This window comes from Hyalella azteca, unplaced genomic scaffold (genome assembly GCF_000764305.2).
Source record: "Hyalella azteca isolate HAZT.00-mixed unplaced genomic scaffold, Hazt_2.0.2 contig5528, whole genome shotgun sequence".
In the NCBI taxonomy this organism is placed as follows: Eukaryota; Metazoa; Arthropoda; class Malacostraca; order Amphipoda; family Hyalellidae; genus Hyalella; species Hyalella azteca.
In genome coordinates this window covers 217,874-230,433 of record NW_025935716.1, presented here as the reverse complement: position 1 = coordinate 230,433, position 12,560 = coordinate 217,874, and the positions used below count along the sequence as shown (strand labels likewise).

The 12,560-nt window shown below is 37.7% G+C and overlaps 1 protein-coding gene across 1 annotated transcript in view; it reads left to right on the top strand.

The window, feature by feature from the left end:
- Positions 1–12,560, top strand: part of LOC108682039 (titin) — a 182,954-nt gene that overhangs the window by 158,808 nt on the left and 11,586 nt on the right. The window contains exons 122-134 of the mRNA XM_047880517.1: positions 1,299–1,552; positions 1,837–2,171; positions 2,429–2,617; positions 3,388–3,512; positions 4,055–4,209; positions 5,301–5,458; positions 6,011–6,146; positions 7,233–7,356; positions 8,262–8,427; positions 8,727–9,015; positions 9,647–9,783; positions 10,122–10,275; positions 11,930–11,962. Coding sequence (XP_047736473.1) covers positions 1,299–1,552; positions 1,837–2,171; positions 2,429–2,617; positions 3,388–3,512; positions 4,055–4,209; positions 5,301–5,458; positions 6,011–6,146; positions 7,233–7,356; positions 8,262–8,427; positions 8,727–9,015; positions 9,647–9,783; positions 10,122–10,275; positions 11,930–11,962 — 2,255 coding nt within the window. The remainder of the gene's footprint in view (positions 1–1,298; positions 1,553–1,836; positions 2,172–2,428; positions 2,618–3,387; positions 3,513–4,054; positions 4,210–5,300; positions 5,459–6,010; positions 6,147–7,232; positions 7,357–8,261; positions 8,428–8,726; positions 9,016–9,646; positions 9,784–10,121; positions 10,276–11,929; positions 11,963–12,560) is intronic.

Genomic DNA, 12,560 nt, shown 5'->3' with positions numbered 1-12,560 from the left:
TTTAATTAAAGTCTTAAATTTTATTTAATTATTGAAGGATTCTTAAGATACCTGGTGCATTTAAAAAAAATTAGGTTAATTCTGTTTTCAAATATATTTTATGTTGTGTGAAACTCCTCAGACAGAATTTAGGATGAAAATCTTAAATACTAGTTAGTTTCTCGATGAAATATTAAATTCACTAATCGTTTTTTATTACATCTGAAATTATTCTTGCTTTTTAGTGTAAGATTACGATTTTTGATAACTAAGTTGAATATCTTTTGCTGTTATGTGTTCTTTCTCGAATTTCATATTGAAACGAGGAATCAAGTATTAATGCGACTTAATGAACCTACAATGAATGTTGTGCGGGTGCTGATGGGAATAATTTCAAGCCTTAAATGAAATGTTTGACCTGAGTGTTTCACTCTTTCCTTGATATTGTCTGTTGTTGCTATAGATTCATTTTAATCAATGCTCGAGATTTAATCTCAGAAAAATATGCGATCGAAAACCTAATTGTGAATTTTTTTTCGAAAACCTAATTTAAAAAAAAAAAAAAAAATTTTAGATCACCGCATGTAGTGACGTAAAAGATGTTCTTGTAAAAGATTCAGACAGAATATCATTCAGCCTATAATACTTTTTTATTATTCTTTTGATACAATGAATTGACCAGCAAAATCTAGATTATATTAGCCAAGTTCAAACATTGACAAATGTTCCCTTAAATTGAGGCGTTTCACAATGTAAAAAAATTACACCGTTAACTGTTCCGCGAGCGCTAAAATTCTTTAATAATTTTTAATAGCATCTGCCATTATACATTTGCTTGCGTTCATGGACTTATTTGCGTCGATGCGTTTTCTGCAAGTCACACAACCTTAGTGGCTACACGTGTGATTCCATAAAGGCTTTTTTTATGTCTTCCGTCGTGTCACAAAGCTCATTACTATTGTCAGGGTGCGTAAGTGCAGCACCCTGATGTGCATAATATTTGACAGAGCTCAAAAAATTTACCGGAGGCCTAGTAGACTCAAAGCAAATCGGGTCTGATGGTGAACAAATGAGAGAACATGCATCCTCAGTTTTTGTGCTATCTATGCTTGGACTATGAAACACTGTCATTTATCTGCATCCACCAGCATTTCTTTGCATCATCTAGAATGAATATGCAGATAAACTTTTTTACCCCCGGACCTTTGACAAAATTACAGCCTCCACACACAAAAAAACTGAATTTAAATCTTCCATTTCTTTCATTTCGCGACAAAGATTATTCAGAACTTCACTTTAATACTTTGCTATGTCCACAGTACCTTCAAGAAGGGTCTGGAATCGTGCGTGGTGGAGGAGAACTCTCAGGCGGTTCTGGAGTGCAGGACCAGCCGGGACAAGGAAGTGAAGTGGTGGAAGGGCAAGATGGAGATCACGTCAAGTGAACGCATCACTCTGGAGCACGAGGGTCTCACTCACAGACTCGTCATTCACTCGGCGGCAGTGAACGATACTGGCAAATACAAGTGCACCTTCGATGATCAGTCGACCTGGTGTAACATGACCATCAAACGTAAGCATTTCATATTCAGTCCCAGTAGTAACATGTTACAATTAAGTATGATTGCTGGAAAACCTGTCCGCGCTGTAAAACTGACTATAGAAAGCTAAATGCAATCTGTACGCGGTATGGCAGAACTATTGAACGTGTGCGTGGGGCGGAAAGGTGTCTGTAGATTTACGTTATTGTTCATTACCTTTGTGAGTTTATTTTCATTTCATTTTTCCAAACACTTTTACACAGTAGAAATGTCATTACTAAGAAAGAGATTACAATGTCTTCTTGTCTCTTCTTAGCTTTGGAAGAGTTTGTGCAAAAGCTTCAAGACGTCGAGGTTTTGGAGAAGGACGAAGCTGTGTTGTTCGTCGAAGTCTCATCCGAGAAATGCCAGGTTTCATGGCACAAAGACGGCGAAGAAATCGTCGGTGACGACCGCATGAAAGTTTTGGTAGATGGAAGGATACGAAGACTCATCATTACATCAGCCAGTGTGAATGATGAGGGTGAATATACGTGCGTGCTGGGGGATCTCGAAAGCACGTGCGAACTCACCGTGCGTGAACTACCTGCCGAGATCGTAAAGGATATGACCGACCAGACTGTGAACAAGGCTGAGAAGGCCAGCTTTGCCGTAAGTTATTATTTTGGTTAACTGGATTTTAAAATATTAAAATTTGTTCTAGTAAGATAGTTTGAGTTTTTTTAATATTTAACTACTATTACAAATAATAAGATCCAGTCTTCACTAATTGCTTTACGAAGCTACTACGTACGGTATATGGTTTTCGCATTCCTATTCTCCGAATTCATTCATGTGCCTGAAGTGCTCTGACATTATCTAAAATTAATACTATAAAAGTTACTTCTGAGCACCACTGAACTCTCCAGGTGGAGCTGTCAAAGGGTGACGCAGTAATTACGTGGTACAAAGATGGTTCCGAGATTCGGTTCTCGGACCACTACCAGCTCTCCATCGACGGCAAGGTGCAGCGGCTGCTCATTTACAACTGCCAAGCTGACGACGATGGCGTCTATCGCGCCGTGGTCGGCAAGACTGAATGCTCAGCCAGACTCAAGGTAAAAAGAAATATTTTGAAAATCATGAAGCCATCTTTTTGCATATTTTTTGTTTCCTAAACTTTTCCGCTGCAAAACTACATTTTAACAAGCAGTGGATAAAACCATGACTACGCTTTCATATTTTAAATAATGTGAAGGCAGTTGACCAAAGCTGTGGACACTAAGCGAATGAAATTCCTTTTTCTGCGACAATTTCTTGTTTGTTCACGCGGGACTTCAATGGTGAGTCCTCAAGAGTCGGCATAGGTTAAGGAGACTTTCAACTTGGCTGTAAAGAAAATAAAAAGCAATTTTCAACGCCATCGTTTTCCATGACGCAATATACAATCCGCCTGATTTTGAACAACTTAATTATTGTTGCCTGCATGAACCCTAGACAACATTACTTAGTATGGGTCTCCATTTCTTTATGGGATTCTTACATTAGAAGAAATATTCTGCTCTGCTTTCACACGTAGTATAGGTCTTGAGAAGTATTGATCTCATCAATTCTAATTAACACGCATAATTCCGGTAGTAAGAAATTCCAAGAGTAGATGCCAAATATATTCACTAGATCTCTTAAGTTTCGTAAATTGAGTATAGTAGCGAACCAAAATGTTGCTTGAACTCTTCCAAGTTGCATGTGCAAGCATGTCATTAATTTCTTCTGAATCAATTTTGAACGTACTCTGACAAATTTAGTTTCTTCTGACTCCTTAATAATCCGAGTTTTTTATGTGTTATTTAGGATCTATTGACAACATTTTTTGTTTCAAATCCCAAAGGTCGAAGGCCAAATTGAAGGCGACTTCCTGAAGAAGCTGCCGCCCCAAATGGACGTAATATCGTCGACTGATGCTGAATTTACCGTAGAGATTACCAAGGAACAAAGTGATGTTACGTGGCTCAGGTTAGTCGTTGGATATTATAACAAAATATTCTGCAGTAATATGTAGTAATTCTGAGAAACCCGTCAGCCCCAATCTGTCATTAGTAAAATTTAAATAACTGTCTTTTAAGGATATCAGTTCGAAATTTTATATTGGATTCGTTTTACAAAAATATTCGATAGAAGTAATGTTTATGAAAAATTTTCTAGATAGCGATTAATAACAAATGCATCAGGTAAAATTTTTAGCCAAGATTCGACGAAAATTATTCCTTGCGACAGCTCCTTGTGAAATCATTAGCTATGAATAGAAATTCTTGTAGATCCTAATGTTCTTCTGTCAAGAGAGATTTGGTCCTAGTATTCGTACAAAACGAGAACTTTTACCACGATATCGCAACCTTCGCTTTAAAAACAGACATAAATAAGTCACAATTTCCTGTAATCAGGATTGACAATTAAAAAGTGTTCTTTTCTGTGATTAATTTTATCCCACAATGTACTATCCAAAAAGTTTGTAAGAAAAAATTGAAACTTTTGAAACATAAAATAAAAACTTTCAGAAATGGTGAGGAAGTTTCGGCAGATGCGCGTTTCATCCTGAAGAAGCAAGGCAAGAAACGCACGTTGATCGTGAAGACCGTCACACTGGAAGACGCTGCCGAGTACACATGCGTATTGGGCAGTCTTAAGACCTCCTGCCGCATGACTGTGCTGGGTAAGACCTCCTGCCGCATGACTGTGTTGGGTAAGACCTCCTGCCGCATGACTGTGCTGGGTAAGACCTCCTGCCGTATGACTGTTGGGTAAGACCTCCTGCCGTATGACTGTGCTGGGTAAGACCTCCTGCCGTATGGCTGTGCTAGGTAAGACCTCCTGCCGCATGACTGTGCTGGGTAAGACCCCCTGCCGCGTGACTGTGCTGGGTAAGACCTCCTGCCGTATGACTGTCCTGGCTAAGACCTCCTGCCGTATGACTGTGCTGGGTAAGACCTCCTGCCGCATGACTGTGCTGGTAAGACAGGCGTACTATTTAGACTACTGTCTTGACGGTACGCCTGTCTGTACGGTGCGCCTGTCTGCATGGTACGCCTGTCTGCGGTGCGCCTGTCCGTACATTAATAATTTCGTCAGTACTCCCCATGTAACGCCAGGGGTATTATTCATGATTCCCGGATAACTGTTCTCAAAATAAAGCCTTAAACAAAATTTCTTTCCATCTAATTTACGTCCAGGAACACAAATCGTCGCAAATTAAAGTCGAGAATTCATATGCGCAGCTGAAAAGCTAATTATTAAATATCATCATTAGAAACGTACATCCATCTATAAGAATGATTGATGTTAATGCTCCGATTCTACTTTGTAGAAGTCAAAAGATTTGATGAATAATTGTCCAATGTATCTATTAATTTATATAAAAGGATTAATAATTTCCACCTAAATAGGACAACACTGTATTGAACCATAGAGGCTCTATATATGTTTATTTGGATGAATTTATAGCGCATTTTTTCATTTATGGACAAAAGGCGCTATTGTGCTCGTCATGTCCGTCTGTCTGTCTGTCCGTCCGTTTATCCGTCCGTGTTTTCATCGACGAGAAAATGCGCTCTCTGTCAATCATTGCAGTGAGTACTGAGTTAAATTTTGTTTACATTTTCGTCAGTCAAAAGACTTGATGAATGATTGTACAATGTATCTATTAATTTATATAAAAGGATTAATGAATTTCCCCTTATATAGGACATCACTGTATTGAACCATAGAGGCTCTATATTTGTTTAAATGGATGAATTTTTTGCCCAGTGCTGGAATCAGCGCCGGTGATCGAGAGATCATCCATCACGACGGAGTTTGTGGTCATTAAGGGCACAGACGTGACCTTCACGGTGCCTTTCAAGGCCACCCCTCAACCTACCGCCCTCTGGACCCACAGAGGGAAAACTATCAAAGAATCCAAGAGGGTAAGATCAATGATCCAATCCAAAATTCAAAAGCAATTCCGGATCCAATCCGGAATTGCTTGACATTAAATTTCAAACAGGGAAAGGATATCGAGGGTTTAAATTTGTTACCATAACATGACGGTTTTGCAATGTAACGAAACGATTTTGTAATGATTGAGATGTAACGAAATTAGGTGACATTTTCAATAGCGCCCATGCCTGTCAATTGCAAAAAATAAAATTATTTAGTCAGTATGAACAGAATTTCTACCTCAGAGGCCAGTTCTATCTCAGGAGTCTCTTCCACTTCATGGTAAAATTATCAACACATAATTTTAAGTTTCAACGCTCAGCATTTTTGTCCACCTACTGCTCATTTTTAATCAGGAAATTTTTATTCCATTTTGATGGAATTGACTGTGCTACACCAATTAACACCTTGACTACTTATTTTCCATCAATCAAATGTAGCTACAATAGTTACTATAATTTCAATATCGGCACAATGACAATATTAATATTATTTTGCTCATCCCCAATCAGAATAAATAACTTAATTTTCATTCGCAGTTGTTGCCCAAGATCTCAGAAAACGTAGCAACGTTCACCATATACCAAGTTGAGAACGTCGACTGTGGAGAATACGTTCTTAAGCTCGTCAATAGCTGCGGTGACGTCACTATTGACTTCGTTCTTAAGATTCTCGGTACGTGTTTAGAAATTTCATATTCTTTACTACCGAATTAATTGTCAAGGATGAGGTTCTTCTCCTTGTTGAAGTGTTTAAAATTAATTTTATTTTCCCTAAGTTTGCGTTAGAAATGATCTGTTCACCAATTTAGAAAATTTGGTCCTATCTCGTCTTTTTAGCGCATTTTCTCGTTTATGAAAAAAATGCTTTATTGTGATCGTCATGTCCGTCCGTCTGTCTGTCCGTCCGTCTGTCTGTCCGTCCATGACTTCACGTTTTCGTCGACGAGAAAATGCGCTCTCTGTCACTCACTGCAGTGAGTACTGATCTAATTTTTTAAATCTTTGATCACCTGTGAAATGTTGTACCCCGTTGAAGAATGACGAAAAGATTGGCTGTTACGTCAAATTGGAAAGAAACTTCCAATTGTAACTTTGTTTCCCAATTAAATGCATCGCTCCTTCCTACGGTTTTACCGTAATAGTTATGCGAAAATTTGTGCATAACTGTTGTAAAAACCTTTATATTGTGCTCTAATTTCTGGTTCACTTGCGTCAACCCAGCGTCTTCAGAAGTTTTCGATTATTTTACAAAAACTTGTTTGTGTGCCATGAAAAAACACGATGCATTTAAGGCGGTCATTCATTTGCGCTATCCCATTCATATAATAAAAATTTAAATATAATTTTATCGCCAAATAACTATACTGTTCACTCTTTCACAATGCTGTTGGCCATGAATTATTGATATTTATTTATTTAAAAAAAATAACTATTATACAAGCTTCTTTTATATTTCATTCTGCACAAATGATGTATTCCCCAGCTGAGTCACAACCAAGGCTGCGAAAGTGACCGTCGGCCATTACTCGGTTTATTATCATTATTCGACTGCCATTATTTATATTAATTTCTGTTATCTTTTCGCATTTTTCATTTACCTTGCTTCTATATATGTAAATTAATTGAGATAATTGAAAGTCTGCGCACACGCAGAATAGTGACCTAATATTCTACCACCAGCTGGCGGTAAATTTTTGAATTTTATTTTCTTTGAATTTTATTTCCCCGAATTAGCCGTAATTTTTCCCCCTCGTGACAGACAAACCCTCGAAGCCCGGGACCCCCGAGCCCCTGAAGGTAACAGACGACTCGGTCACCCTCTTGTGGCGCGCCCCTGAGGACGACGGAGGCCGCGTCATTACTAACTACATAATTGAATACACGTTAGTTATTAGATAGTTATTTATTATTATTATTATTAGCAATATGTGTGCTATATATAAGTGTGTTACTAGCGATAACATAATTATCGCTATTATTATGTATGTGTTTACTTGTGTGTCAAGGTGACAGTGGTATATATTTTTAGAATACCGAATTGATTTTATGTAATTTTTCACTTGTATTTGAAGCATGGCATTAAATTTGATCTATTTCTCTAATTGAATGTTGGAAGATTCTTCTCTTCTATTTGAAAGGGACAGACAAATTTATTTTCCTCATAAGCGGCGATTCTTATCAAGAAACATTAAGTACTTGCATATGCTGGAAAATGCACATCATGGGAAAGTGCAGGCAATATGTACACTAACAGGTGGATGGATGTGAGATGAGTCCACCTGAAGAGCTAAACTATGTGTGCTATGTAGGAATTATGCATTGTAATAATTTTATAATGTGATAATACTAAATTATGTTATTTACTATTACCTTTTTAATACTTAGAGCCTAGAAAAAATACGAAATGTTAGCCAGTAATTCACTCCCGATTTGTCGATGCGAGTGTCACGCACCTAGTATCTTACACAGAAGTCTAACGGCTATTTAAACTGGGTTAATTTTAATTTAATTTTAATTTAATTTAATTAATTTAATTAATTAAATTTAATTAATTTAATTTAAATTTAATTTTAAGTTAATTTAATTTAATTTTTTTTAATTTTTACAAAGTGGAATTTATTCATTTTAAACTTACCGAAGGGCCAAATTTTTTGCAAAATGAAATTTATTCGTTTTAAATCGGCCTTGACATCGCGTGGATATGAATGGGTGATATATGAATCATTGCCTTCATATCTGAATTGATTATACATTGCACTGATGGTCGCATCCATCGATACTCACCCAGATTCCGTAAGGAGACGCGTTGGGTGGAGTACACCACGAAGGAGGAGGTGAGGGAGACCACAATCGTCGTGTCCGGGCTCACCAAGAACCAAGAGTACAGCTTCAGAGTCGCCGCTGTCAACGAAGTCGGCACTTCTGAGTACTCGGAACAGTCTGAATACATCAAGGTGGGGCGAGACGGTGTTTATACTTCATATATAGATAGTAAGCTACATTAACTGACGAAGTGTCATTGCAGTAGAATAGAATAGTAGTGTCGGCACTGAAGAAATAGCCCATGGCCTGTTGCCGATTCATGTACTTTTCGTGACTTGATTCCACAACGGATCCGGCTTTTCGAACCCGACCTTTCCATAACTGACAAATGATTGAGATAGCTGCTGGACTTATTAAAATAGCAAAATTAGGTTTGCGCTAGTTAATAACACAATATGAGTGGATTAATTTTCGTAATAAATCAATACAGGTAGCAGAACCGATCAGGCCTGAGGCTCCCGAAGTTCGTGAACTTCTTCAGCCCGTAGTGACAGGCCTGCGCCAAACTATCGTACTGCGCTGCGTGATCACGGGCACGCCGCTGCCAGACATCACCTGGACCAAAGACAACAAGACTATCACCAAAAATTTGACCTACGAAAACTACACCGCTACACATACCATCAAGGAAACTAACTCCACCACCTCAGGCACCTACTCCTGTAGGGCAGAGAACTCAGCTGGTTCTGCGGAGACTAGTGCTACTGTCGTTATACAGGGTTCGTTGTTCGTTGTTTATGAGATGATTCATATTGAAATCTGAACAAGAAATTTCATCAACTTTGGTAATTTTTATAGTTTATTTAAGTGTTATTTCTTATTTATTAATTAGCTTCCAACAAGAACAATCAATTGGAAGCGAGGAATAAAAAATACACATTTGCACCAGCGTATATTATTTTAGAGGTACTTTTTTCATTTTTGAAGGCTACGATTTTCTTAAATAGGTAATTGTTATTAATTGTAATATGAAAATTCATGAAACAGTGTGAACATTTTAGATAATGAAGCTTATTTAACTTATTGGTAATAATCGGATAATGACCCCGCGGTTTTAAACTTAAAATAAGCTTAGAGGGTCCTGTAAATTTACGCCGGCTACCATGAATAGTTTCATACGACGCAGCCACGATTTTCTCCATAGCAAACTTCAGTCAAGTCCAACGTTGCTAAGACGCTATGTATTTCACATGTGAATTTATTTTAAAAAATTCAATAATCCCGAAGAATGTGCCAAAGTTAAACTTAGCTGCCAAATTTAATTATTGCCATTAATTAGGTGTTTTTCATGAAGTAATCACAATCACTCCGGTCCTTTAATGATGACCAAGCCATTGTTTTCGCGAACAGAAGCGCCAGCCTTTGAGTTCGACGAAAAGTCGCAAGCGCAGCGGCTGGTGGTGGGTGATCGCTGGCACATCCCCATCAAGGTGACGGGCTTCCCCCAGCCCAAGATCACCTGGACCTGCAACGACCAGCCTATCCAGGTTTGTTCCTAACTTTAAGTTCAATATAATTAATTTAAGGTTTGAATTAAACTTAGACCAACCTGGAAAGATGATATGGCTATCTGTATTTTGAATTTTCCAATAGCTGTAAAAATTTGGATGCTCTGGTGATTGTTTTTATAATTATTTCTGGCTAAGTTTCGCGTCAGCGGTGCTCCGCGTTTCGTTGTCCTAATAATTGTATAGTTTTTAGTCTTCGTAATCTTGTTTGTTCAAGGGCATGTAAATCATAATATTTATTTTCATTTGAAGGTCAACCGTAAGTTATTATTTGTCTTCACCCCAGTTTTCCACGAATTATTTCATGCATGTGGCAGGCGTTCGCTCGCGTCGTGGTTCACGTGGAGGAAGACGAGGGTCTCACGGACATCGCCATCCAGAAAGTGTCGCGCGAGGACGGCGGCTTGTTCTCCGTCAGCGCTCAGAACTCCGCTGGCAGGGCGACGATGAGTTTCAACCTCAGGGTCGATGGTAAGATCAACGCGAATATTACTTATCGGTCCTCATATTTTTTTGGTATTGAGTGTACAGTTTACACTTTTATTTCAGTCGCTCAAAGAAAATTTTCTAAGACGCCGTTCTGTCTGTAAGATGAAACGTTTAGACAAATTAGGGCGATTTCCTGATTTTTTTCAGATTTCCATGCTACGGATATCATTAGCTATCAAATGCATTTAAATGCGAAACACCGTGGGACTTTACGGTAATCAATTTTCTCTTTATTTTACATGCGAAGTTTTAGCTTGTCCATACAAGTTCAAACAGTTTAACGAATTGAAAACTCTGTACGCTAAAGTTTTATCAATTGCTCATTTACTTCTAGCTCTTAATTCGTGCACTGAATTTTCATCGTCCCATTTATGACCTCAAACACTCGCACTGTATGGTGAGATTTTAGTTGTTGAGAAATTATTTCTCGTAAATTAGTGTTTTATTCATATATGATGCAGGAATCTCGTAATAATTCGTCATGGCCTGCCTTAGGGTACGCACACAGTGAAAGCAGGTTGCCAGCGTGCTGGTTACCTGCTCAGGCTGGCGCCTGAAACCATAGAATACAGAAGCCTATTCGTACAGGTTTTCACTGTGAACACTTACATTATTATTCTATGTTCATTCTTGTGGCAGGTTGGAGCAGGTTGCCCGCGCGGGCAAACCTGCTTTCACTGTGTGCGTACCCTCAGAGACCAAATCAGACTAATATATGACAAGCTCCAAAGAGCACGGATGAAATATCTGGCCTAAGTCACCATAGGTTCAGCAGTGGCGAGTGACAGTGTTTTCATGGTTTAAAGTTACCTCAATTTGCGAACTGCTAGGAAAAAATCAAAAGAATTTTACGAGATTTTTGTTACTAGTCTTGTAGATACGTTACCACTCACCTTATTTCATCTAGTACAAAGTGGAAATTTTTTTAACTCTCTGAAATCGTCGTATAGTACCATGTTGTCCTAAACCAACTAACATGTTATCTATCAGGTCTAAATTTTATAACTTATCAGTTCATAGAACTACAAAAACTGCAATTTATTTAATTTGAATTTTATTAAAAAACTTCTCTGTAAATGAATTTCTACTTATGTTATGTTAAACATGGATAAATATCATTCAACTTCTATGCATTCAATTTAATTTTGGGCTTCAGTCGAACATCATTCTTTAACTCAGTCTATTGCTGTTCTCTGCAGCTGTTTAATTTATGCTGCTGTTGGTATTGATCTCATTTATTTAATTAATTGGTCAACTACACGGCGTCTTTTTCTAAACTTAATTTGCTAAAAAAGTTGATTTTGTCTAATCGCCACTTCCCAAATAATTATTATTTTCCTCCTGCGTTCTGAAAATATGTTCTGAGTATATGAAATTTCTCATTATATGTATTAGTGTATTATACTAGTCATTTATTTTTGTCTTATTTCTGTCATGATTTCTATTATCTGCATAGCGTTTCATAAATTTTGTTATTTAGTGTCCAGCGTGTGTCTTATTTTTTGATTAGAGTAATTCATCAATCGATTATGTTGGTATACGTATTACTAAAATTGTACATAGTTATTCTCTCTCCTGGTTAATTGTTTTCTGATACTACTTAACACCATTTCTTTCCTTCTTGAAATTGCACCAGAAGAGGAAATCGTCGAGAAGGAGATCGTCAAAGGTGAGTTTAGAGTGTACCCCATCGTCTCCTTTGTTGGTCATGGCTATGCGCATTGTCAGAATTACTGAGGCCATTGAAACGATGTATATTTTACATGCAGGTTTCTGGTCGCTATACAGCGGTTATCTTCCCATGAAATTAGTTTTTTTTTTCGTAGCTTTTTATTTGTGGAGTCGAGTGTTTCTCTTGTGGCAGATATATCATCGCCTGCCTGATAAAATCTCTTGACAATCAGCAGCTGCAGAGAAGCTCTTTGGGACAATTTAGAGGTTAAATTTTCTAGAACTTTAAATTGAACATTTTAGCAGCAATGAGATTCCTCTAAACACGATTCTCATCAATGCGATTTCGAACGGTTATGAGAAAGTAAAACTACTAACCTGTAGTGAAAACTTCTTTATTAGGCTTCTGATATATTATTCTGTTCATGCGTGCAATTCGAATGCACCTCTGAAAAACATATCTGTGTATGCCTTACTTCGAATTTGCCTTATTCATATATTTTTTAGATTTTTCCGTCTCCCATTGAGCGCTGGTAGTATTATGTGCGTTATCAGTTTATTGTTGTCACTTTTGCGTCGTTCGAACATTGTTGACG